Source organism: Melanotaenia boesemani, chromosome 21, assembly GCF_017639745.1.
Source record: "Melanotaenia boesemani isolate fMelBoe1 chromosome 21, fMelBoe1.pri, whole genome shotgun sequence".
In the NCBI taxonomy this organism is placed as follows: Eukaryota; Metazoa; Chordata; class Actinopteri; order Atheriniformes; family Melanotaeniidae; genus Melanotaenia; species Melanotaenia boesemani.
In genome coordinates, this window is record NC_055702.1 from 18,856,961 (window position 1) to 18,881,738 (window position 24,778).

Below are 24,778 nucleotides of genomic sequence, written 5' to 3' on the forward strand. Positions count from 1 at the left end.
AAGAAAACCTTACAACACAAGAACGGTCGGGTAATGTTCTACATTATAATTTAACTGATGAAGAAAGTTTGCTCAGCAAGAGGCCTGAATACAGTCAATTCTCTATAATACAAAGTAAAAAAAAACAAAAAAAATCCCCCACATCTCAATCAGAATCTTTCATTCATTTCAACACAGCTTGTAAACAAGATACAAGAACAAATTACAATTTCTGACATTACCAAATGTACTTTAAGGCGTTTACCTTATACAATGTATAAATTCAGACATGCTAAACTAAAAAGGTATAACAGCAGTTTTCTCAACTTTGTTCTGAAGTTGAAAAAGACCCCCCCCCCCCCGAAAAAGCAAACCCATTTAAAAACAAACATGAGAATCCTGATACAGGATTTTTACATATAAAAACAACTGATAATACAGTTTTAAATGAAATTCACAGTATTTTTTAATGATGCTAGAGGACACAAGCAAACAAAAATGGTCCACAGCCATGTTTAAAAAAAGAAAAAATCAGATGCTTTTCTTTTTGAAGGTTTTAAATGAAAAGGACGGGAGAAAGAAGAATGATCCAGAAGGAGACCTCATTAACACGTTTTCAGATGACAGAGTTGATGTGAGAGTCTTGAGCTTCAGAGGGAAATGGAAACAAAGAGCGCACAAAGAAAAAAAAAGCTGAGAAATGTTCTCAAGTCTGTCCAGGGTTAACATGGAGGTATAAGCCAGCTAAGTCTTGCCTCCACCACTGCACTCATCCATCTCATTCATAAATATCTCCTCTGTTAGTTTGACCGCACCCAGTGAGATCAAAAACAAAAAAACCCTCAAAAACATTGCAACTCTGTATATATGATATCTTACACTTTTTAACAAACATGATGCTTTTTAATTATTCTCCTTTTTGTTTCATTCTTGTTTGAAGCAGGTGGAAAACTGATGTCGACAAGTTTTCAAGTCCTGAGTTCCACTGAGCAGCAGCTGACATGTTTCTGGCTCTCATATTACTTTTTTCATCTTAATTGTTCAATAGGTGACAGTTATTGACAACAGTAAGGAGATTTACGGCAAATCAATCAACACCGTAAAAAATGCAGGGAAAAAAAAAAAAGGTATTTTTGCACATTTAAAAACATTTTAGTTGTGGTAAAAATTCTATATATTCCCTATGAAGAAGCACCACTATAAAAACTTGATTTCATTCCTCTGCTGTTGTTAAAATGGTGTAGATGGGGCTGGAACGACAAAGAAAGTAGAGACCTCCTTAAAATATGTTTACAAAAATGGTGATTTTAAACATCTGAACCAATTTTCTGACAAACTATACACATTTACAATCAATAAACAGGAAGATCACTCACAGAGTCACTGTTGGAGGCCACTGGAGGATCAATGGGAGTTGCCATTGGTTCGGCTGTAACCGTTTCCTAAAAAACAAGATCAACACTAACTCAAAAAGCCCTGCAGGAAGGCTCATCTCAATGATTCTGTGATTTCGGAGGCTCAGTCTGAATGCGAGACCCTCCATTACCTGTGTATCCATTGTGATGGTGGTGAGCTGAACCGTTTGAGGGTGGGGTGTGACGTGGGGGGTGTAGATGGTCCCTGCTGCTGTCACTGTAGTCTGTGCGGTGACGTTTTTCAGATGGAAAGCCATCGTCATGTTCAGAGTCTTTACAGTCAGAGTAAAGTCGTTTACGGCTCTCCTTTTCTTCACTGCTTCTGTTCTTGTGGCTCAGAGCTGCATCTGGGCTACGGTGCTCGGGATCACTGTCCCTGTGCCGCCTCTTCTTCTTTTTCTTTCTTGTTTCGATGGCTCGGTCTGAATCCATGTCGGAGCTTCTAGGGGAGAGGAAGCAAAAACGTCAATCATAATTTCATTGATCAACAGATCCTTGTGCATTCTTTCTCTGCCTCCACTAATGCCGACGTTCAGACCTCAGTATTGTGATTTTTCTGCCAAGAATGACTGAGCACATTAACTCCCAGCCATTTCACCCATGGCGTGGCTAGTGTCCTCTGTCGGAACTATTGACATATTTAGAAAAATAGGTATCAGAATAATATTTTACACTTTAGCTCAATCTATGGAGTAAATATGTTGCTGATAGGCTGCAGCTTGCTACCACTCTCTATAAGCTGTTGTTTATAAACATTTATCATACATAACTGTTTTATAGGCAATATCAATTCACAATTAGTATACTGAAGATGATTATAGAATTAAAGCTTCAACCCATGTTTGTGGGGTTTTATACAGCATAACCAGGACACATATTTGCACCATAAAACTTTACATCAGCGTTTGATTGATGTCAGTTAAACGTTTATACCAACAGCAACAAATCTGCACTGTCGCCTCAGATTTGCCTTGTATGTATCTTGCTGTTGTTTAAGCATCATGTACCTGTAAATATCTGGCACAGAGGTATAAAGAACTGCTGCATTCTTACTTCATGAGTACTGTAAATCCAAACACCTGACTGATGAAAAAACATAGTTATGTTTAACGTTTTGCTGCTAGTTTACTTTGTTCTTTGATTTCTTGAGCTTCAATGTGATTTAGTAAGCTGACAAATCATATTACTCTTATTGTGGCTTCCTGCAGTTATAATACAAAGTTATCAGGCTTACATGCATATGATTAAGTGCCTTTAGGGTACTGTTATGGGCACATTTGTTTTAGACTGTAAAGTACAATGAATGTGGTATAAGGTCAAAAAGTTCTACTATAACAATCTCTGTGAGAATATTACACTGGTTTTAACAAACAGTTTAAAAATAGGCTTTTCTACAAGTTAAGGCTTGTTGAAAACGTGAAATGATTAGAGGTCTTTTACTGGCATCTAATGTTAGGGTTTCACTGTGCTTAGAGAAACAGTGTCAACTCTAGAAAAACTCTTTGTTAAAGAATGGGTCAAATTGTCAAGTTCATTTTTTACAATTATCTACGTGATAAAATACTTTTTGAATATCCAGTTATTCTGGGAATTTCTAAAAACATTGATTTTGTAAGTTGTATGTCATCAAATACGAACTTGCAACATGAAAACTGAAGATCACCGATGTGGAGAATGGAAGAATGAATCAAACAAATAAATAAATAAGAAAAAAGAGAAATAACTTAGCTTAATACCAAATCTAAAATCAACAAGACAGAGTAATCAACCAGTCTATATTTTAGCTCACTATTTCTTGGTGCCAAGACATCTCTAATGAAGATACTCGTTACAGACAACTGAAAGGTTTTGAGGTGGTCTGAGGATCAGTAGCGAGGAGACTCAAAGACCACATACCGATGTTTTGTTTTTCCTTTTCCGGAAAGAACTGATACGTCAAGATATGATGCTTTTACATAAATTTGTCTCTCATCTTTAACACAACCTGCTTTATCTTTCTAGAATAAGTTGCCTTGGTAACACAGCCTCTTAAAAGGTTAACAACCTTTGTAGTATCAACCTTTAGCTGAACCTGAATGCAACTTCCCAAAGATTTCTGAAAGACAGCTAAACTAAAGACAAGTGACAGACAGTCGAACAATTAGTGCGTATCATTCTGTACAGCAAAGCTCAAACATCAAAGTGAACAAATCTGTTGACAGATTTCTAAGTGGAGCAAAACATTAAGTTTGCATGAATGCAAAGATACAGATACTAACCCGCTCTCATGGTGCTTGTATTTATCTTTTGACTTCTTCTTTTTCTTGCTTTTTTTGTGTTTCTTAGAGCGGTGGGCCTCAGAGCTATCATCTCGCTCCTTTCTCAGGTGATCAGTAGTCCTCCTGTGACTCTGATCCTCCCTTTTAGGAGCAGAGTCAAAACTGGACAGGCGAGCCCATGGGGGAGAGCCCTTGGACCTGTTTTTTTTCTGCAGCAGGGGACGAAATCCTCTCTTTTGAGCGGTAATAGTCTCTCTCCCAGGCACTCCTCTTTTCCTTCATTGCGCGGGATTCTTGACTGTCCTGCTGCCACCTCCCACGACTGTAAAACTCCTCCCTTCCACTGTATCCCTTCTGCTCATGATCCACATAAGATCGCTGGTAGTACTGGCTGTAATGGTAAGAGCGTCTGTCACGGTCGTGCTCCCTTCGGTCACGATGACGCTCAGGCTCCCAGTCCTTGTAGTTACGTTCAGGGGGCAAACGATCTTTGCATGAACGATAGTGATTTCGGTGGTCTTGTCTGAATCGATGACGGTCACTGTTACTTTCTCGGATCTGACTCCTGTCCCTGTAGTGCATCTCCCGGTCCCTGCTATGATCAGAGTACAGTCTGCTTCTCTCCCCATCTCGAGAAGCTCGCCTTTCATTGCCTCTAGAAAAAGGCTTGGACATGTACTGCTCCTTGTTTTCTTTATGTCCTTCAGTTCCTTCTGATGGACCATTGGTCTGTGAGGAATCTTTATCTTCATCTACACATTTGGTAACATTCTGTAGAGCTGAAGATATTCCACTGGTGCTCTGCGAGCACTCTGACTCCAAGGATAAGGCCTCAGGTTTGACATGATGCCCAGAAGAAGCAGATTCTCTGGATGCAGCAGAGCAAGTCTTAGTAGCAGTAGCTGGAGGTGAAGAGGTAACAGCAGAGGTTGATGTATGGTGAGGCAGGGGTTCAGACAGAGTTTTAGCCCTTGTGTCGCTTTCATTAGCAGCAGGATGAATGGTCTGAGAAGAACTGGTCTGGGATGAGGCAGATTCATGTGCCTCTTTACTGAAAAACACAAAAAATGTAAGCAAATAAGCAAATCTTTATTTTTTTATGTAGTTTTTTTGGAAGCAACATGTCTATATATCATTGAATAAGAATACAAATCTAAGCATAAATGTAAGAAAGTAGGTTTATACAGTTAGTCCTTTCTTTATACTTACAACTTAAAATAGTTTATTTTAACTGTTTAATGTGAATTAAACAGCAGTGAAAACAATAGTTGTCTTACTTTGGTTGACTGTGGTCAGTGCCTAGTCCATTAACAACAGCTGTGACAGAGGATGAAGTGCCATGACCGCTGGAGATCTGAGGAAAAAAAAAAGACATGTTTGTTAATAAGGCTATTAAACTACAACTACTAAAAAATTATTTGTACATTCTTAAGGGAATTAACCTTCTCAGGGTTGTTGTGTCCATTCACTTTGTGGTGTCCATAATAGTGTCCATTTTGGTTAGACTTGGATACTCCAGAGGTTGGTCCGTTTAATTCATTACCATTATGGTGTACTCCTGACTCCCCATTAGTGGTTTTTGGAGAAGTGGCACAGAAACTGACTGTGACATTACTTCCCTTAGATTGAGACTTGGATAAGAACGTATTATCCAAAGTGCCACAGTTCTCCTGGTCTGATTCTTCTGAGGACTCCTGGCTGTACGGAACCAGGAAAGATGCTCCATTACCACCTTTGGAGTGGTCACCGTTACTGCAAGACGTGCCATTAACATGGTTAAGCTGACGTGGAACAAAGCGAACATCTGAGTGGATGTCTGAGGTAGACTGTGAGGAGGATGAAGAGCTGGAGGAGGAGCTGCTTGCAGAGGGCGGCTGACTGTAAGCTGATGGTCGGTTCTGTTTGCTTTGTCCAATAAAAAATGAAAGCTTTTGTCGTTTGTCTTGATCTGGGATCATCGTGGGTCTACTGACTGAGTGGGAGATGGAAGAGGAAGCCATTCCATTACCGGCTTTACCCACCGCACTACTGCTGGAGCTGGCCTTTGAGTTGGAGGAATACTCTCGCAGAGATCCATTCCCATTAACATGGAGAGTACCCTGAGAAAACAGAAGAGACACAAGTACGTTCATTAAGAATCCACATAAGAGTCTGGTGACATGCTTGAATCTGTAATGGTCACAAAAACTTTAATGCCCAACGTGAAAGCTCGTTAGTATTACCTTGGTCATGTGAGGTGGGAGCTGGGGACCTATGAAACCAATGTTGTGGTGGGCGATGGTGTTGATGCGTGGTGTCACCACCGGACGTGGAGATGACTGACCAGAGATGCCCGGGTTATGGCTCAAGTTGGTGTAATCCCCAGCTCTTTTCACATCAGAGGATCTAAATATCCCACCCAAACAAAAAATAAGCAATTTTTAAAATGAATTTATCAGTTTCAATAACTTCTTTTGTCGCTGAATTATTTTAAACCCTTGAAAATAAAGTTTTGATGATCAACAAATAACCGTTGTGGGAGAGGATGTCTTCTTTATACAGTGGCATTTCTACTAACACTGGATAATATACTCTAAACAATTCTGTTTGGTTGAATTTATATTTTTCTAACTTAATTAATTATAGTTTACTCACCTAATGTAAAAAAGAATATAGGCCTGCTGGTTAAGAACAGACCGGATATCGCTCACAGACACGGAAGAATCGTTCATCTGATACCACTGACCGTTGCTGGCCTGGAAGACACACACATAAACAAGAATGACAACATTTACAACTCCATATAAACAATTTGAGTATAGTATACAACACAATAATATCTGTTAATGTTTAAGTGACACTAACATACCAACATAGTCACATGATCAAATGTATGTCATGGATACCATAACTAAATGATGTTCATGTACATTCCTAAATTTTTTAGAAACATATTTTGCCCTGTATGCTGTCAGCTCAGACCTCAGTGTGTTACAGCCTACTATACGTAGAAATTTAATTTATCTCTGCTGGGGTGAATTCTTGGTGGAGCACAGGGTCAAATGTGTATGTGTGTACAAGGCAACAGCAGTGTTCTAACAGATCACGATAGCGGGTTTGCTTTCGAGTACCTTCACATAGCAGTAGTAGTGTCCAGCATGACAACTGAACCCAGAGTGAACCAGTACAGCGAAGAGACCGTAGAGCTGGGCCTCCCCTTGAGATTGAGACATGAAGGGTCGCAAGTCCAGGTACTCTGGATATTTCACATCCTGGTGAAAACAAAAAGAAGCTGATTATTTTAAAATACCCGATAAATATATCTGTTCAATAACAGCAGCCCATTACATGAGCTGTTCTGTGTCTTTACAATGGTAATGAGTATTTTAATATGCATACAGTACCTTAGTGATTTTTCCTCCAGTAAAGTTTGCAAATCGTTTGAGTGCAAGAGTGAGCACGTTAGGGCTGCGATGGATTGTAAATCTCTTTGAGGCTGTAACCATTTTTTTGCACCTAAAGGAAACAAATGTTCCATAAATGAATGAATTAATTAGCTAAGTGATACATTAATACAGGCAAAAATATATATTTACAAGTTTGCTTACTTTGTGCATTTGTAGGCATTTTCACCATCCAGTTGCTCTGGCTTGACAAACTGCTCCAGAGCTTTGGGAACAGTGGGAGCCGTCTGCATGCAAAGAAAAGTCTATTTGGATGTTTGCTAAATTTCATGCACTCATGTATTTACAGAAATAAAGGACATGTCAGATCCACAAATAAAGAATAAAATCCTAATACCTTAATTTCCAACGTAATATCCAGAAAAGGGTCAAAAGTATCGGAGACAGCTTTGCAGTTTAAACACTTCACTGAAAAATACAAAAACAGCTCTCAACTTACTGGTCATCAAGGCTACAAAACTATTAAAATGTGAATTTATACAGAAGTAAAATAAAAGATACAAATACAAATTCAAGATAGTTAATTTACCTCTGGACCTAAGGTACCCGCCAAATACTTGATGGATGAAAGTGGTTGCCTGCGTTTGCCTGTCCAATCTGTCACAAAGATAAAGATAAGAATTAAAATCAATATATCTGGGTAGTGACCCATCTCACTGTTTCAGTGAAGATACAGACATTTTGTATCTGGTTATACTGTTAAGGAGACAAAAGGAAAATGAAATCAAAATATTTTAGCTGACAAGTTACAAAATCAGACAGCCCAAGTAAGATCAAATAGTTCAGGGGTCACTTGTTAGTTGCAACAGAAGAATCAGTTTGATTCCCCAGGTTCAAGCAAACACTTCACACAGGTCAGTCCAGGGGACTCTGACTGGGTGGGAAATTCTGGGAAATGTTACACCTTTCTTTGGTTTCACACAGTACTTGGCTCAGCCGACCAAACTGTCTAGAAAAAGTCATGCAGTTCCAACAACTGCTTACTAGGGGCGTTATTCCCTGAAATGACTAACTTAAGAAAAAAGAATAAAAAAAAAAAAAACGGGAAGAAACGGACCATGGTTCTTTAAAAGCAGAACAAACGCTGTCAGTGCGAATGTACCCTTAAGCTTGTTACATACTCCACAGGAAGCAAGAACTTTGTTCTTGTTCTCAAGGCCACAAAAACAAGAAAAAGGTTTGTATTGGTTGTGTCAATTCATCTGTCCACGACAGGGTGAGGATAACCCCCGTGACGTCACCCGTAGATTTCTAAAGAGCAAAAGTGTAGCTCGTTGGGCATTTCCACCGTCGCGATCTTGGTAGCATCACGCGTGTCGTTATTCTCTGAAAATCCAAAAATGGGCAAAGAGGTGGAGCTGAGAGGGGGACTGTGGAGGTGGTGGTAGATGATTGACAATCATCAAACTCTGAGCTGCCTGTAGCTAAGAGCTAACCAAGCTAACACCGAGCAATGTTAGCTAACCAGCTAACGGAGGTATGCGGGCTAAAGCTAAGGTGCGCTGTTAACCAGCTAAAAACCGTGGTTGTGCTACACTCTCCCTTCTTGCTACAGATATTGAATACATGTCAATCAAAAGGACACGCCCCTAATTATGCCGAATTTCAAGATTAAATAACATCCAAACAGATAAGTTACAAAAACTCACAGTTGTCATGAAGGTCAACTTGACCTATTAATCCTAAAATGTTTTTGTACCATGTTTATTTCTGCTGTGAAGTTGGTCTTTTTAACATGGGAGTCTATGGGGATTGACTCTGTGTTGGAGCCAGCCCCTAGTGGATGAGGGGTGACTTTTCACACTTTTTACAGGCGGAGGTTGTTGCTTGTATTTAACGAGAAACTTTGTCCATGGCAGGGCGGGGTTGTGCATACAGCAATGTCTGTGTCTTTAAATCTCACATGTGTTGTATACATTTACGTACTTTCTCACCACGTTGATCAGTTGTTCATTAAAACTTTTCGTTCAACCTCACATCAGGGGCAATGCAGAAACCACAACTTTCCCTCTTTATTCTTTTATTTGTTAACTACGCCCACCTCAAATGTCCGACCAATCACACAAAAACTTCTCAGAGCCCCACAAGAAGGAAGTTCTGCTCAGCTGATGTGACGAGAACAAACAACAAACTGTCCCCATTCACGTCCGCAAGAGCAAAATGACGCCGTTTTGTTCTCGTGGAGTGACTTCACCTTTCTACTGATCTGACTAGAAGAATTTATTTAATGAAGTTTACAATCAGACTCACTTGGTTCCAGGTAAGCAGGACTTTTGCATAGCGTCCACTGTGTACCGCAGGAACTCGTGTGCATCCTCCTGGCTTCCATAGCGAAAGTGTTTTGCGATTCCTGTGTTAATAGAAAAAAATACAGAAAAATAAAAGAATTTTAAAAAAGCTGAATCACAAGTTTAAGGTAAATCTGAATTTAAATTTATTTTTAACAGTTTAAAAAGAAACAAACTTAAAGAAAACTTTCCTCTAAAAATAAAAACATTTCACATAGGGCACGGCTTACATAATTTTTAGCTCTGTAGACATTTACTTACTTTTGAGCTCATTGAGGACACCGATCGGCTTAATGACATTCCCAGAGTTGGCAAAAACCTGAATGATGTGGTTTTGCATGGTGCACATCATACAGAACCCTGGCTCATGACCTGCAGCAGCAACAAATGTACATCGGATTGATAAATTAAATATGATTCAGGCAAGAAAACAGCAAAAATACTATCAAACTATAGTAATTACAACATGACTATCATTAAATGAAATCTCTGTTGCAGAAATGTTTCACAAAATATGAACTTACATGTTTTGGAGTGTTCCCGTGTCATCATGTAGTTGGCTAATGGAGCCGTGTAGGTGAGGCACTGCAGTGCTGAGTTGAGGAAGCATGTGTTCCCCATGTTCTGCAGGCCAGCACCAACGCGATGAACCTGGGTCCACTTCAGACTGAGCCGTTCAGGAGGGAAAAGGACCTTCTGGGGGAGGTCAATTCCATCCCCACTGCCTATAACTGGACAAAGAGTAAAATTGTTATATGTTAAATTAGATTAAATGAATTTGCAAGGTCCAGGACATGAAAAAAAGAAGAAAAAATGTATATATACGTGCCATATTCCTTTAACTCCAGAGAAAGGCCAGATAAAAAGCCTGAAAAGCACAAGGCAACCCATCTTGTTTCTGATAATAACATGGCTTGCTTGAATTCATATCAAAATGCCAGCTGCGTCACACGCTCAGTGATTGATCTTTACCTTGCTTTAAAACTGACTGCATTATGTAACTGGATGAATGAAAGCATTCAAGCAGCAACACAACACCCACAAAACCAACTAACACTTCTGCAAAAACATGAAAAAAATCATTAGCTTCATTAATGTACCCGTGAATGATTTATAAAATTAAAAGATAATAGCTCTCAACTGAACTGCAAAAGTATGTAACTTAAATGTGGTTGGGGAAATAAACCTTAAATGATTTAAACAACTCTGTAACCTTAAGAAAACTAGTGTTTAGCGAGAGTGATGGGTGCATCTGGATTAGAAGAGTAGTGAATTTATGCTGATCCAAGTGCTGCAACCATCATGCCAACAGCCTACCATACAAGCCTTTAGGGCAGTGTTTCTCAATCCTGGTCCTCAGGGATCACTGCCTTGCATGTTTTAGTTCTTTTCAACTCCAGCACACCTGATTCAGATTAACTGAACTGCTTATCAAGTTCTTTGCACGCCCGCTAATGAGCCATTCATTTAAGTCAGGTGTGTTAAAGATGGACACCTCTAAAACATGCAGGGCAGGGGTCCCCAAGGACCAGGATTGAGAAACATTGCTTTAGAGGTACCATTATGTTCTGGGGTTTCGACAATAGCTCAGGTCTAGGTCCGGCAACCTTATGTGACCAAACTAATTAGGTCAACTGACAACATGCATATACTGAATGTTCAGATTTTTCCTTCAACAATTTTCTTTTTCCTTTCACCTGATGACAAACGTATTCCCAGATGACAATTCTAGGATTCATTGTAAGAGAGTAGTTCAGGGAGCATGACATAAGTTTCACATATGCACTTGCATATGTACCCATTATTTAGATGTGCAGGCAGAGATGGAGCAGCCCAATTATTCCATTAACAATACGTCAGTCAAATATTAATACAACTCAGGACAGAAAATAATGTTATGACAATGCCTATTAAAATTATGCAAAGGTTATTATTTAACATTATTAAAGCTATAGATGGTCCAAAATAAAGTGTGTGATTTTTTTCTCATCAGACAGTGTAAAGACAGTTTCAATAAAACAACAAAAGCTATATAGTTTGCCTTGTCATTAGGCAAACTTTTTATTTACTGATTAAAAAAAAAAAAAAACATTACAGAATAACATTATCTCTCAGCATACCAATGTCTGAAAAATTGTTGCTTCTTATCTTCACTAAAAGTGAAACAGTGTGCATCACCCATTCCACTATGTGTAGGGAAAAGATTACTACCGGCCAAAGAGGTCAGTGCATGTATTTGTACTGTTTAACTAAACGGATTGTGTAACTTCTGAGTTTACTGTAAGTGATAAGTTAAGAGCATTAAATGGCTGAGCCCTGGGCCCTCATTTATAAAGCTGGCTTACGTACAAAAACCAGTGTACGCCTGTTTTAGTCAACTTTTGGGATTTCTAAAAACAAAACTTGGCAGGAGAATGTCCCTACCTCAACGGCAACTCTGACTATGCCATACGCACAAAATCTGGAGAAACGGGAAACTGAGACACCAACGCACAGATTAAATCCAAAAAAATTAAGTGAAATGTGAGACGTTTGTGCAAAATCAAACATTACTTTTCATGTTACATTTTATATATTAAAGCTATTTGCAAACATGAATAGAGGCATATTTGATTTTGATACTCCCGGGAATGCATGTAGTCACACTCAAAAAAAAAAAAAAGATTTACAAGAGAAACTGAGATGTAATTAATAAGATCCTCAACCACTAAAATATGTTCTGTCATTGTGAAACAAGACTTACATGTTATAAAATACATTCACGCTAAGACGGACAGTCTGCTGCCAAAATGCGCCAGGCAAATGAAGTTCTAAATTAATAATTACATTAAAATGACATGGTTGCCGTGCAAACGTGCTCGTCACTTAGGCTACAATCAGTGTATTTCTCCCTCCTGTAGCTATTCAGAAAACTGACTGATGGTCTGATATAAAAAGGCATGCACCACAATGTGTAAAGATGCACAATGGCTTATCTGGCACTGCTGGACAATATTGCGCGAGACTCTGGAGTGAGCAGATTTTCGAAGATCATCAAGATTTACTGAATGTCTCATGAGCCGGTTCTGACTGCTGTGTGCTGTGCTCTTGGACCTCTGTGATGCTTTGGGCCCAGCATTACAGAGACGCACCATGAGGAACTACGTTCCTCTGCAAGTGCTGACAACACTGGGTTTTCTTCTAGAGGGACCTGGCTGACAGGTTGGGGATATCACAGCCAACCTTCAGTCATGAGGTGTTAGACAACATCATTGGTTTGTCACAACATTTCATTAACTTTCCTACAGTGGGGGTGAACAGGCAAGCAGAACAATGCAATTTTGCAGCAATGTCAAGTTTCCTCAATGTAACCGGCGCTATTGCACTGCACTAAAGTTGCAATAAGAGCACCAAGTGAGAATAACATTAAATTTCAAATGGAAAAAAATAAGAATATTTTAAACCCAGATGGAAATTGCAAATTGGAAATTAATTCTGTTGTCATTAACCAAAGCATTTTCATTCTCCAAAAGGTCCAAATCATATGTGACGCAAACATGTTGCTCACCAATGTAGTAGTCCAAAAAAATAAGCTTCTTTGCATTTTTTCCCTCCTGAGCCATCATGGAAATGATATTGATGAATACACACAAACTAAACTCCAACCTGCTGCTGACCTTCTACCGCTCATCCATCGAGAGCCTGCTCACATACTGCATCACAGTATGGTACGGCAGCTGCACTGTAGCAGACAGGGAGAGGCTACAGAGAGTTGTAAAGACAGCACAGAAGATCATTGGCTGTCCTCTCCCCTCCCTGATGGACATTTACAGCTCCCGCTGCCTCAGCAGAGCCAGAAACATCATAAATGACATCTCCCACCCTGGCTCTGATCTGTTTGCCCTGCTGCCCTCTGGGAGGCGCTACAGGTGCATCAGGACTAAAACAAACAGACTCAAAAACAGTTTCTTTCCAAAAGCAATAACTGCCCTGAACTCCTGTAGGAATTCAAATCTGAAATACTCTGGACACTAACGACATGTGCAATACATTCTGTCATGTGACATATACAACATATCATGATACGTGCAACAATACTCTGAATGTGCAATATATTTTTTGATTTGAATATGTTTCATACTTATATCTGCAAATAACTCGAGTGTGCACATCTGTTTATTTCTGTAAATATTTTATACCTTAGATCTTTTATTTATTTATTTATCTTCTATACTGTTCTCTTTGCACTGACATTGGGGTTGGCTTAATCTCATTGTATATTTGTATAATGACAATAAAAGGCATTCTATTCTATTATTAAAGGCGCTCACTTGACCTTTTATAGCCACCATAAGGGTGTGGTGAGGCGCTCCCTCGCGTGCACCAACTTTAGAGTTGATTCTGATTTATAAACAGAAACAGCCTTTTATAAATCTGGAAGTTTTAGTGTGCCTCAATTCCTTTTTTTTTCCTATGTACACCACCTGAAGTCATCTTTGCTACGCACTGTTTTATGAATGAGGCCTCTGGTCTGTACACCAGAACCTTCCAGCTTTAAGACAAATACATTAAAATGTAGCTGACAAAAGGCCTTGCTCCTACCTTGGTCTTTGGGCCGGTCCACAGAAGAGGGCGTACTGTTGTAGACAGCAGCACCAGGGGTAGGACCAAGGCAGCTTCCAGGAGACTTTAGCCTCGGCGAGTCACTGGGCATAGTGGGACCCACTGCCCAACTGCTGGAACAACTGCCGTCCATCCCCACGTCTCCACTTGTGAAGGAGGATCGGTTAAATCCGACTGACTCGTGGTCAGACTTTTCTGAAGATCTGTCAACTATGGTCATTGTTCATAGCTGCATTATGGACAGAGACACACAGTTTTATGATTTGCAGAAAAAGGTAGACAAATCCAAGTTTTAATGTGGCTAAATTCTGCTTACATTACAACAGCTAAATATAACAGTATCACTTCAGTTATATGCACAAATGTCATAACAATGGCTAATTTCACACTGCTCAAATATCTTTAAACCCTTCTATGACTTAAAGTGGGTCTTAAGACTAAGACTTAAAAAAAATAATAAAACTTTAACAGTAAGAAACTAGCAATTACAAACTAAATAACTTATTTTGTTAACGGCTACTTGTAAATATCGTCTGATGCTCGGGTTAAAACACTAAACAAAAGATGAATTATAGGATCTATTTGCAAAACACTAAAATATACCAAAGTATAAAATTCATATCTAAAATGGTATAGCTGTATAAAGGTTTCTAAATAAATCTAATGAATCACATAACAGGACAAAATTTCTTGGTCGGAAACACGTTTCCAACAGCAGCTGTTCCCTCCCACCTGCTCCAACAGACTTACATTGGTTAACGTACGGTAGCAAGGCCTTTAACACGCAGCGCCTTTAAATTTCAAGAAAACACGCAGCAAACTAAAGTTAAATGTGAAAGATTTGTCCCACACGAAATATTGATATTTGCTGTTAGCCACTGGAACTTAAGTGAAATGGAATAACTTGTGACGAGCAAGTGGCTCTCGAAGCTTACGCCATGAAGGAGATGAAGAATGGATCACATAGCTACAGAAAGCAGCCAACATCACAGCGCCGTGGTGCTCGTGCGGCAACATTCTTGCTAGGCGGCTAACAAGTAAGCTAGTTAGCATACACAATGGACACTGACTAACATGGCGGAGAGACACAGCTACGAACTTGCATCTTTGAGATAATGAAACGGGAGTTATTTAAAAGTAAAGGGTATTGAATATTAAACGCGAGGGCCTGAGTTAATGGACGTCTAAATAGACGAGAAAGGAGGGGCTCGACACCGGTGGCGGTGTTTGCTCACTGCGCTGCTCTCCGACATGACAGAACCGGTGTAGGCTTACTACAGGAAATACCAGCGACTTAAACCTACTAAAATATTTCGACTGCACATTTATTGTTACATTGACTCATAAAGGCAACTCCACACTCACCTGTAATCTGTTATGAATACGTTAATACCAGTTTTAAATCCATTCCTTATTTCCAGCGGGTGTCCGGCGGTGAACAATGACGTAGCTAATTGCCCCACGGGTACATCCGGGTACCTACCATGAAACGAGGCTTCTGATAGGCCCATTCGACCGTATCTCTGCGAGGAACGTGTTTCGGGAAGCTCCGTCGCACGTACTTAACTCTGACCTTATTAGCGTGCATGTACAACCCATTCCCGAGCTTTGTACCAGCAGAATTATTATCATAAGTGATCCAAACACATCATTATATGTAATCCAAACACAATTATTTGATCAAATGTAGTTTTCTGTCCAATGCATCATCATGCCCTGCAGTCAGCACCACAATTAAATACAAGTCAGAGCAAAGTTTGAAAATGAAAAGCATAACAGGGCATGGACATTAATAATCTGTGCAAACAGAAAATTGAATGGAATTAATAGCATTATAATATGTAAATTCTGCAATAGACAAATAAATAGTCAAGAGGGCCTTATATCCATAAAGCTCCTCTTGTCAACAAAATTTTTTTTAAATCACAACACAGCAACCAGAACAACGCTCTGCTTGCTATAATGTTGGTCAGGACAAGTTTGAAGAAAAAAAAATTAATGGAATTTAATGTTCAATTAATGTCAATGGTCTGAGAGCAAGGCCTCAAGTGGTCACCTGTCATACTGCTTCTTAAAATGCCACCAGATATGTCTGAAACGGCTTTTATTGAACAGCTAAACAAAATAAAAAATAGTAAATGCAACCCATATCCAGGAGTACAAGACACACTGAAATGCTCACACACACACTCAGCCACTTGTACCGAGTCACTAATCCAAGTATAAAAGTGGCAGAATAAATCAAGTTTTGACAGTCTGTTAAGGTTTTTTTTCCCCAAAGGTTTACGTCTTCTCAAACTCAGAGAAAGTAACTGTGACTTGTGAGCTCTGAAGCTGAGTGATCTGCATCTTCAGCTGCATGATTTCTTCCTCCTGCTCTTCAACTTTTCTCTGTAAACCATGGATTACCTGAAAGAAAAAAAAACAAGTTGGTAATTGTTATAAGAACCGTTCAAGTGTGTGGGGGGGAAAAAAAAACTGGGGCAAACAGACAATGATGTATGCTAATTGTATGATTGTATATATGACCTTCTTTGGTTTATTAAAGTTAGAAACTGAACTAATTTTGGAGCAAATATAGTTATGTCAAAGTACCGTGTCTTTATTGAAGAAGAGTTCACTCTGTAGGAGCTGGCTGGCTGTCGGTCGAACACTGGGCTCTTTACTTGTCAACTTAATGATGTACGTAGTCAAAACTGGCCATCTGTGGCAGAATGACTCTGGAATTTTTCCCTCTCTCAGGTCCCCAAGGATCCGGACACGCTCCATCTCTGTCCCAAAAGGTTGGAACAGCTCAAGAGCCAGAACTCCAATGCTGTACATGTCTGACTGAGAGAGCAACATTTATAATCTTATTTTATTACCAATTCTTTCTTTTTTTTTTTTTTAATATCACAGACAAAAGAGAACACTACTAAATTCAACAATAAAAATATTTTCTTACTAAATTACAGATAACCCATAAATAAATCATAATATATTTACATACTGTATTAATTAATGGAAATGAAGTTGTTGTATGATTGATTACCTTTGAATCATAATGGGCGCCTTTAAGCTGTTCTGGTGCAGCGTACACAAATGTGCCAACACCTGAAGTGTGTCGAGGATCTGCAAAATGTTCAATAAATGCCATTTAGAAGCAAATGGTGCCATCTACTGGTGATTTTGAGTCATGTGTTTTTAAAATGTCACTTTACCCCTGCCAGGAGATGTGGCGCTCTTATTGCCATCAACTAATAAATCCCTACAGGCCAAACCAAAGTCCCCAATCCGAACATGGTGGTTGTGACCATGAAGGAAAATATTCCTTGGCTGAAAAAGACCAAACAAAAAAAATCAGAAAAGACACTGAAAGTAGTCCCATCAATCATTTGGTCTACAAATGCAGATTACTCAAGTTTTTACAGTGTATAACATCCTTTTCACAGGAAAATACCTTTATATATTTAAAAAAAAATGTAAGCCTGAGTTACTGCTCTACAAAAAGCAAAAGTGCAGTGACACAAACACAGCAGCAAGTAAGTTAACTGCCTCAGAGTGCCACCAGTCCCCCTAAATGGCCCCCAGTGCAGCAAGAAGTTATCAGTTTTAACAGGAAGTCTGTACATCAAAGTTAGACCTGTACCTCTTAGGCCCTCCTGTTGACAGCAAGTGACAAAGACCAAACACACACACAAAAAACAGAAGTAGCTAGTGTGAAAACAGCAAACACAGAAGTAGATGTGGATTTAGGTTTTTCTGAGAAGATCATCAAAATTAAACAACTGCTCAGTAAATTTAGATTTCCTGAAAGGAGCAAGGATAATCAGACTCAAAATACAGTACATTTTCTAAAAGAAGAAGCACAGAAAGCAATGAGTCTGCAATACTCGGTCATGATGGAGGAGCAGAGGAAAAAGACAGATAATAGAGGTAATAACTTCAACTACGAATTCTACAAAGTTATTAGAAATGAAGACTTGGAGAGCATAGAGGTTATGTCAAAGCAGTATGGGAGCAACGTCCTAATTGATGTACAAGGTTATTTATCTGGAAGAGTTTTCTGGAAGGTAAGTGTAATAATCTTTCTGAATTATTTTTAAGAATTAAAATGTGTAAACTTGAATCTCACCTCACAGAAAACAACATGGACAGACACACAACATCTTAAATAAAATCATACTCAAATGAATAATCATAAAGAGTGAGAAAAAGATGCATCTGTGCACAAACACAATCCTACAGTTTATAAAAGATAATTTACGACATTTATGTAAAAAACAAACATTTTTTGTGTTCTCCTTGAGGGCTGTACCAGCTATCCCCTTCATCTGGCTGCATCTTATAGAAGACTTAAGAGCATGCAGAGTTTGCTGTCAACAGGAGCTAACACTGAAACGAAGTATGAAAAACATGGCACAAATACAGCTCTACACACCAACACTTTCCCCTTTTGAGGGTGTTACATGAGACTGTTTTTACCAAGGAAAGAACAACCCAGCTAAAATAGTTGAAAACTATTTTCATGTGAGGATAAATTTCATGAAACAAATCAGGCCGAGCTTATGTTAAAAGCAAGGTTAATCTAGCCGACATGAACACTTCCTGTTCAAAGTGAAACTGAGTACAGTGATACATAGATAACTGCTTCCTTTAATAAAAACCAGTCAGCTCTGCATTTGCATCACCTTCACTGACCCACTCTGTCACAGGGACAACTCCGGTAAAACTCCGTTACACTTGGTGATACCCAGCTGGATGAGGAGAGAGACCCGGGCAAAGCCTGACTCCAAGTTCGGGACAGTTGTGACTGAAGAGCACAGGCATGCAGATGCCTGTTTACGACTTCTCTGTGAGCATGGTGCCAATGTCAATGCACAGGTGATGAGTTTTTCACTCTAGCCACTTTTTTTTTTTTTTTTAACAAAGATCCTATCTAGGAAAAAAAAGCAGTGTGCTGTTTACAGTTTTTGGTGAAGCATCTCTGGTAAAACAGTAAAATCTTTGGAATGAAATTTCTGTCAAAACATTCTGTCTTCTTGGTTTGTGCTTTGTTGGGGTTTCTCTATAGGTGGAGGATCAAAGTCGCCAGACAGTTCTCCACATATCGGTGCATTATAGGGCGCTGTCTGCTGTCCAGATCCTGACCAGCTATGGTGCTGATGTTAATGCCTTGGACAGCTATGGAAAGACGCCTCTGCATATGGCTGCAGGGATGCTAGATAAAGATATTATCACCAGCTTGATCAGCCAGGGAGCGGATATCAACATGGTTTGTATTGTCCTGTTGAAAGTACCAAAATCAAGTAAATAATTTGATCTTATGTTTTTGCATCCTTTCAATAGGTACTTCTAACATAAAAAGAAACAAGAATTATTCATTCAGCTGAAATATCTCCCTCTTGTTCTACAATAAATTAATATACTTGTGTTTTTTTAAAGGGGGTGCAACACTCTGGGAACACTCCTCTGCACCTAGCTGTGGTGGCAGTAGCTACGAAGACCACTAAAACCACTGACAATGACATTAGTTGCATTATTGAGCTGCTTGAGCAGGGAGCAAAGCCCAATATGATGAACAAGGCTGGAGTGACACCTTTACAAGAGGCATGCAGCATGAGGAACGAGGAACTAGTGGATCTCCTGCTGAGGTACGGAGGCAACATTAATAAGCTGAACAAAGCAGGGGAGAACTGCCTGTTCTTGTTCCTGGATCACAGACCCAAAATAAAAAATAGCTCTCTGCTGATGAAACTCCTCAGCTTGACCTCCCCACTCACAATCTTTGACCAGAATGGTCGCCTGCCTTCAACCCTGACACAACCATGTTTCTTTAAACAGAGAGACCAGTTACTCAGAATCACTCAGCAGCCAAGGAGACTTGGGGATATTTGCAAGTGTGACGTTTATCTGAAATATGTTGGAGGGAGATATGTGGAACTGAGAAAAGTCCTGCCTGAGAGCCTGTATGACTTTGTCTTCAACCACTGGAAGATTCAACACATCACCTTCATGGAAGATTGTGAATAAGACATTTAAAAGAATCTGTGGTGTAACATAGCTGGCACATGTGTTTACATTTCTGCTGCAAACTCTAAAGACATCCTGCATTTAAAACCTCAAACTTACAGTTTACATCACCTATAGTGATCAAATAAAATTCAATAAACCTTACCTTTAAGTCTCTGTGCATGATTCCTCTTGAGTGGATGTACTCCACTCCTTCAAGTATGTGTCTCAGCAAGCTGAGTGTTTGTTCACCATCAACACAGTCATATGGACCTGAAAATATTAAAGTTCAGTACACTTATCAGTACAAAAGAACTGAATTGTACTGGTGATCATTTGTCAATAATGATAAACTGATCAGTTTAAACTTTAAGTGAATGTAGTTTCCACGTAACAAAATTACACTGCGGAGGTGAAGAAAAAGTGTAAAAAATTACAACCTTGAATTTGCCGTTCTTTGGGCCTGGTATTTCTCTCAGAGATCCAATCCTTCAACGAGCGCTCACACAGCTGCATCTGGATATAGAGCATTAAGTGGAACTGTACCTGTACATGAAGAGGAACCATGAATGAAACCTTTCCATATTTCATGCCAACATCTCTTTTCTTTTTGAAGAAACAAAACATGACACACTTTTTAATTCAAGTACGCATTAAACCATGACAAGCGTTACCCTTCTATCAAGTACTCTAATTCACTTCTTTAAGCACATACCTCTTTAGACGGCCTTCTTGTACGTTTTTCAGCCCATTGCTGACACTCATTGTCGATGCAAGAGTTGTTGTTTAGTTCAATGCTACTCCTGCTTGCTTCCTCCTCTAAAAGAGCTGAATTATCCAAGTCCATGGCAGGACATTTAGTGCTATTCACTGCTCCTCGCTGTCCCAGAAACACACAAGGGACGTAGTTTTCTGGGATGCGACCCATCGTCTTGGGACAGACTACCTGTCCCTCCCGGGCTGAAACTAAGGCTCTCACAGGCGGGCTCTCTGATGGAGGTGCTTTGGCACTTGAAGCAGTATCTGCTGGTGCTTGATTGAAGCTTTGGAAAACTATAGAAGAGCTGGCGCTACTGTTGTCAAGGCTTTCAGAACTGTAAATAAATAAGACTGATTTAGCCTTGCGCGCTTATATTGTACCTAAAGAAAGTTGCAGACTAAACCCAAGCTAGTGCTGGGAAATGTGAAAACACTTAGCCTATTAGCTCATTATTGACACACTTAGCCTACCTTTCTTGTTGTCCAGGAGATTCAAGAGCTGGAAGGAGTGACTCAGGATCTGTGAAAGGTGGTTTATTTACAGAATAAAAAATGATTTAGCAATTCTGAAACTGTCATTAATTTCTGTCCAGTAGTTAACTAACACTTACGAGCCACTGGCTGAACATGTTCCATCCATGCAGTGTGATAGCCCACTACATTAACATGCTGCAAGCTGGACAACACTTTTACTTCCCGAAGAACCTACAGTACATAAAATGATCCAGTTAGTTCAAATGTATCTAGGAATAAAGCTAGAGTAGTACTTCATTAATCTGCAATGGCTCACCTTCATGCAGTCTTCCTTTGAGACTTTTTTGATGAGAATCTTCTTCACTGCATAAAGCTGTCCATCCAGTTTGTTCATAACCTGAAGAATAATTTAAAAGAGATTATAATAACTCAAATCTACTCTTGAGGAAGTTTTAAAAAAATAAATAAAAAAAGTGTGGCGCAGAAAAGAGTAAAGTACCTTAAAAACATTTCCATATGATCCCTTCCCAAGCCTACAGATTTCTTCAAATTCACTGAGATACCGTGATGTCTGCGCTTGAAACAATCCCTCCTTAGGTCTGCAGAAAGAAAGAAAAATGTTTTATAATTCAATTAAAAGTTCTTTGTAAGCAACACTGCATAAAAACTCATACAAAACACTTTACCTAACAGCAGGATTAAGTGTACTTGTGCTGAGACGTTGGCCCTACAAAACAAAATAATAAAATCATTGATCAGAGAATGAACATTAGCTGAACTGGTTCATTTGTAAACACACAACCCCGCATACATATTCTCCACTATGACCACAACATAAAAAAACTGACAGCTTAACTAATACTACAACAAAGTGTATACAGCAGTGGGATGTACAGTTACCTGTGGGTAAAGTGAGGAGCTTGCAGCATTAAGTAGCTCAGTGAAAGCCCGGTTGTGCTGGAGTCTGACTGTGCTGAATTCATCACTTATGGCCAAGGGGGACAAGAGGTTCATGGCAGCCAAACGCTGGCCGATGACTGTCAGGAGGGTAACAAAATAATGCTAATTTACCATGGGGACAACATGCTACACTAAGATATATTTAAAGGGTTCTAACAAGGTGTCTGTTTTGAGTAAATACCTTTAAACAGCATACGTGAGCGTGCTGGGTTGCTTTCATAGACACAACACAGATGTTCTAGCAAAGACCCAAGAAGGAGGTGGTTTGGGATTGCTGATGCAAACTCTTGGATAGATGGATAATGCCTACTAGCCATCAACACCTCACGGTTATTATCCGAGTCTGAAGCTGCACATACAGAAGGAAAAAAAACATAATGCAAGAGGAGAAGTTTGATGCTTTGTTTTGAAGTTTTAAAAGACTCAAACAGAATTTTCCAGTACGTAAGTTTGAAGACATATACTTTACCTTCTTCAATAACTTTTGCTATAATCTCCACAATATTTTTTTCTCCTAGGTCCATTTTGAAGTATGAAACCCCTTTTGGTGCGATAACACACTCAAAGCTATACTAATGATTTTTCACTTCAAGTCCAAAACATGAAATGAGCTCATCTTGTTTATACGTAATGGGTGTGCACAACAGTAGTGCTTATCTGCCATGTCCAGCGGAGACATGCCCCCTCCACCTACTGCAAACATGACCTGGTTGAGAAGAGACGTACACTGTGCCAAAACAAGAGGGAGGAGCCTTCTGAGTTCCTCATTCTTCACTGTAATGTCCTCATATTGCAAGATCTGTGGTGGGTCATAGCTTTTCTAGTTATGAGGCATGATTTTAATATTAAATAAACCACTTCATCCAGAAACCTAGCTGATGCAAGATGAAGTCATAAAATCTGCAATACCCCAGATCTTACTTATGTGCCACTTACAGTTTTATAGCACACAAGATCTTCAAAATATAAATATTATATTTACAGTTATAATAACCCTCTGGTTCAGTATGATTACTTCCTAGAAAAAGAGACCACAAACGGTACGGTTATAACAAAATAAATATGATCTCTTTTTTCCAAATTGCGTGTAAACTGTTAATCAAATCATACATACTGTAAATAAGAGTGCACACTTTCTGGGTAAATGACATAAACCATAAGACTTACCATGCACAGAAAATGGCCAGATGTAAAACATACAAATGTATTGCAGCAATGAGGACTACAACTAATCACTGGAGAAAAAATATTCAAGTGACAAATGAACACTAGCTCACCCTTTATCTGATTAAAACCACTAGAACTTTATATGACTACAAGAAAATGCTCAGTAAAACTGATAACTGGCTATTAACCTACTTGGTTTCCTCAGGTACTTTGCTTTGTTTCACATTACATGAATTTAACAGATGATTTTATCCACAGTGACTTAAAAATGGGGAATATATTTGGGGGCAATGTGGGTGTTAGTTACTTGGCTGAGGATACCTCAACATGTAGACTAAGGAGTTGTGAATCAAACAAGCAATCTTTCAAATAAAAGATGGTAGCTCTACATCCTGAGTTACATGACTTTAAATCACCTTTCTCATTAATTTAAAACGGTTCATTTACAGATTCGTAATACCATAGTTATGTAGTCTATACTTCACTGTTACAATATATAGGTGTCACTATAGCAATATATGAGAAACTGAAATTCAAGAGGAAAGCTAATGTTGCAAGAGTAATGTTTCTAATTATATTTGCTGTCCTCAGTTTTAAACGAAGTAGACAAAGTAATACAGCACCACAAACTACAACCATTAAATAACGTGGATATAATTACTACTCCGCATTAGTAAGAACAGAAATAAGATGTTCTCTTCATACCTACATGTCTTAAGATTTATAGTGGGAGTGGTGCTTTAAAGATAGCCTGCCCAATGACCTAGTAGCTGAATGTCTGACACGCTACTTGCTCTCGCGAGATCTAGGAAAACAGCACCAATCAACATTTTCTATATTTTATTCCATCAACGTGTAAAATTACGGTGGGATAATGCCACTAATGGGGCAAAAAGCTCACATTGTATGTTTGAATGATACATTTAAAAAAGAAAAACTTCTTACTATCAAATTGGACTTCGTCGTCCTCCTCGCTGGCCAAACTTAACAAGCTAGCGTTACTCTCAATCTCCTGTTTCCTGACAGGTTTAAGGTTGCGGCGAACCAACAGGTTGCTGCTGCTGCCAGAACATTCCTCGGGGTGCATGATCCCGTTGTTGGATGTTGAACTAAACATTTTTTAAACTAAATTATAGATTAGAGCAAAGGAAATTACAGCTAGCCCATGTTTGTTGTGAGATGCGCCCGGCTATTCGGTAACCTCAGGTTGTCAACATCTACATGACTATTAACTGACCACTAACGAACGCTTTTGGAGAAAGTCCCTCGCGATCCCCCATGTCAATGGTCGGCCATGAGTCAAGAATGATCGAGAAACAGGGACCGTCAATGAGCATGTGTGCTGCAAAATGAAGAATAACTGATTTTAAAATATTTTTTTCCCAAAAGCGAAACATAACATTCGCACAACTGGTTGTTTTGTTAAAAAGTACAGTTATGCA

The 24,778-nt window shown here is 39.2% G+C and overlaps 3 protein-coding genes across 6 annotated transcripts; 1 reads left to right on the forward strand and 2 right to left on the reverse strand.

Moving 5' to 3' along the window:
- Positions 1-31: 31 nt before the first annotated feature.
- Positions 32-15,960, reverse strand: usp42 (ubiquitin specific peptidase 42). Of its 2 annotated transcripts, none has more exons than XM_041973630.1 (18): positions 15,351-15,960; positions 13,965-14,214; positions 9,908-10,114; positions 9,645-9,755; positions 9,346-9,445; positions 7,625-7,692; positions 7,433-7,503; positions 7,240-7,322; positions 7,036-7,147; positions 6,763-6,903; positions 6,287-6,387; positions 5,875-6,037; positions 5,095-5,751; positions 4,930-5,006; positions 3,653-4,703; positions 1,526-1,833; positions 1,356-1,421; positions 32-1,229 (listed from the first exon to the last, which is right to left on the reverse strand). In XM_041973630.1, exons 2-15 carry the CDS (start codon positions 14,203-14,205, stop codon positions 3,809-3,811), a joined length of 3,027 nt encoding a protein of 1,008 aa, XP_041829564.1. In that variant the 5' UTR covers positions 14,206-14,214; positions 15,351-15,960; the 3' UTR covers positions 32-1,229; positions 1,356-1,421; positions 1,526-1,833; positions 3,653-3,808. The 2 variants fall into 2 exon arrangements, with proteins under 2 accessions (XP_041829564.1, XP_041829563.1); XM_041973629.1 differs by having other exon boundaries at positions 1,526-1,836.
- A 112-nt stretch (positions 15,961-16,072) lies between these two features.
- eif2ak1 (eukaryotic translation initiation factor 2-alpha kinase 1) lies at positions 16,073-24,704 on the reverse strand. Of its 3 annotated transcripts, none has more exons than XM_041973632.1 (15): positions 24,282-24,704; positions 22,351-22,518; positions 22,110-22,246; positions 21,896-21,936; positions 21,709-21,808; positions 21,526-21,606; positions 21,341-21,440; positions 21,207-21,255; positions 20,692-21,070; positions 20,417-20,522; positions 20,143-20,249; positions 17,186-17,300; positions 17,017-17,096; positions 16,581-16,814; positions 16,073-16,394 (listed from the first exon to the last, which is right to left on the reverse strand). In XM_041973632.1, exons 1-15 carry the CDS (start codon positions 24,451-24,453, stop codon positions 16,269-16,271), a joined length of 1,995 nt encoding a protein of 664 aa, XP_041829566.1. In that variant the 5' UTR covers positions 24,454-24,704; the 3' UTR covers positions 16,073-16,268. The 3 variants fall into 3 exon arrangements, with proteins under 3 accessions (XP_041829566.1, XP_041829567.1, XP_041829568.1); XM_041973633.1 differs by having other exon boundaries at positions 21,347-21,440; positions 24,282-24,702; XM_041973634.1 differs by lacking the exon at positions 24,282-24,704 and adding an exon at positions 22,639-22,896.
- LOC121632293 (ankyrin repeat domain-containing protein 61-like) lies at positions 17,658-20,141 on the forward strand. Its single transcript, XM_041973639.1, has 5 exons — positions 17,658-18,037; positions 18,275-18,369; positions 18,680-18,848; positions 19,039-19,239; positions 19,410-20,141. The coding sequence occupies exons 1-5, from the start codon at positions 17,843-17,845 to the stop codon at positions 19,995-19,997; spliced, it is 1,248 nt and encodes a 415-aa protein (XP_041829573.1). The 5' UTR covers positions 17,658-17,842; the 3' UTR covers positions 19,998-20,141.
- Positions 24,705-24,778: the final 74 nt, after the last annotated feature.